At 40.5% G+C, this 2,121-nt stretch overlaps 1 protein-coding gene across 1 annotated transcript in view; it reads left to right on the top strand.

The window, feature by feature from the left end:
• Window positions 1-372: 372 nt before the first annotated feature.
• LOC104407408 (protein Wnt-2) overlaps window positions 373-2,121 on the top strand; it is a gene marked incomplete at its 5' end in the record, with an annotated part of 12,986 nt that continues 11,237 nt past the window's right edge. Inside the window, one exon of the mRNA XM_010016687.1 lies at window positions 373-669. Coding sequence (XP_010014989.1) covers window positions 373-669 — 297 coding nt within the window. The remainder of the gene's footprint in view (window positions 670-2,121) is intronic.

Raw genomic sequence — 2,121 nt, 5'->3', positions numbered from 1 at the left:
TTGTTCCAGTGTCCCTGATTAAATAATTTCTTAAACCTATCTCTGAAATAGCACTTCATATATTCTCTAAATTGATGAAACATGATAGAAATACCAGCTATCCTATTCACATATCTGTAGAGAACAACTGATCCATGAAAGTATATTAATCAATATCAGAAGCAAATGTTTAATGTTTTCCAACTCTAACACTATATTGATGAACTTTTACCAGGGAGGGGTCCAAGTTTAAGCCATGACTAATTCTGGCTCCAGGGAATGTGCGTTTGTGTAGTTTCAGCCCAGTTTTATCTTCTGCTCAGCAAAAAAGTCCAGGCTAACAGGCTAGGCTGGGATAGCCACTCAAAATAAGTACCCTGGAGGTTTTTAAAGCAACTTCTTTTTGTTTCAGGTAGTCGGGAATCTGCTTTTGTGCATGCCATCTCCTCTGCTGGAGTTGTTTTTGCCATCACCAGGGCATGTAGCCAAGGGGAGCTGAAATCCTGCTCCTGTGATCCCAAGAAGAAAGGCTCTGCCAAGGACAGCAAGGGCCATTTTGACTGGGGCGGCTGCAGTGATAACATTGACTATGGCATTAAGTTTGCCAGAGCCTTTGTGGATGCCAAAGAACGGAGAGGAAAAGATGCAAGGGCGCTGATGAACCTTCACAACAACAGAGCTGGAAGGAAGGTGGGTGTCCATCCAGCAGATGACTGGAGATGCTCTCAGAGAGTTCTCAGGGGTCTGGGACAGGTAAGAGTTGGCCTGGCTGACAAGTCTCAGTAGTCAGGAATAAGTAAGGAGCAGGAGCCTGAGGTGGTATTTCTGTCTCCCTTGGAGGCTCAGTGTGGCAGAGATCTCCAATCAGACCACATTCAACTGCTCAACAGTACTCCTGTCTGAGTCTGTTCAGTGGCTCCTTGTGTGAGAAGTTAAGCAGGAGTCCAAGTCATTGTAACATCAGTTTGCATGGAGAAATCTTCATGGAAACCTCCATGCTTTGAGCCTAATCCTTACATATGGAGGAGTTCTACTTCTGATTAATATAGAACAGAAATTCCTAAGGGAGGCTGAAGGCCATACTGAAGAACAGTATGACTATTAAAGAGCAAATTCAAAATAGCATTGGAGGGAAAAAACCCACCCTGCCTCTTCATGTATGCATACGGTAAACCTAAACACAAAATGAGCAGAGAGAAAATACAGTTACTTCACTTTTTAAGCAAATTAATCCAAAATGGATGTCCCTCCAAAAGGGATTTGCCTTGGGGCATGACCTGCACCAAACAAACCCTGTTTCTAGATGTAGCATGAAAATACCATTCCAGAATTTCAACAAGAAGAGTCTTTACTTTTTTTGTTGTGGGGGAGTAGAAGGAGTAGTTGCTGGATTTATTGCCTGCTGCTGGTGCGAGGGCTGAGGAATACATGCACTCACATTTTGTGGTGATAGCTGTAACTAGTAAGAATAGAGCATGAAACTGGAATATGCTGTGCTATTATTCAAAACATAATTAAAATCTGCTCTATCCATGACAACTGAAATAACACAGAAAAATATTTCATAGTGATGGACCAAACAGTTCTCAAATGATTAGAGAGACTCCTTTGTCTTTGTTTTTCCTTAATATATATTCAGTAGGAAGTAAATTGTTCAAATTCTGATCTTTTATTTTAAAAAGTTGCCCTTATAAACTGTAAAATTGTTCTATATTAACTATCCCTTATTAGAAGCAAAGACCGAATTTTAATGAATTGTACTGCATGTAGATGATTTTCCTGATGAATATTTCTCCTCCAACATCTTTCCTCCATCTGTTTATTACCAGCAGGGGTAATTAATATGTAGTATAGACAGATGAGGCTATTGCTTCATTATTGAGTGATACACATATGCAATACTTTGGCTGTATTTATGTCACTGTCCAAAAGAGACTGCAGTCTTCAACACAAGCAAAGACTTTAACAGGATGAATTAGCTCCGCAATAGGAAGCACTTCCTGTAATAGTTGAGTATCTTAGTAAGTTTTAAAAAATACATACCATAGAATCATGGAATGGTTTGGGTTGGAAGGGATCTTAAAGCTCATCCAGTTCCAACCCCCTGCCACAGGCAGGGAAACCTTCACACACACCAAGTTG

This window comes from Nestor notabilis, unplaced genomic scaffold (assembly GCF_000696875.1).
Source record: "Nestor notabilis isolate BGI_N333 unplaced genomic scaffold, ASM69687v1 scaffold1356, whole genome shotgun sequence".
Classification (NCBI taxonomy): Eukaryota; Metazoa; Chordata; class Aves; order Psittaciformes; family Psittacidae; genus Nestor; species Nestor notabilis.
This window is presented reverse-complemented; position numbering and strand designations above follow the sequence as displayed.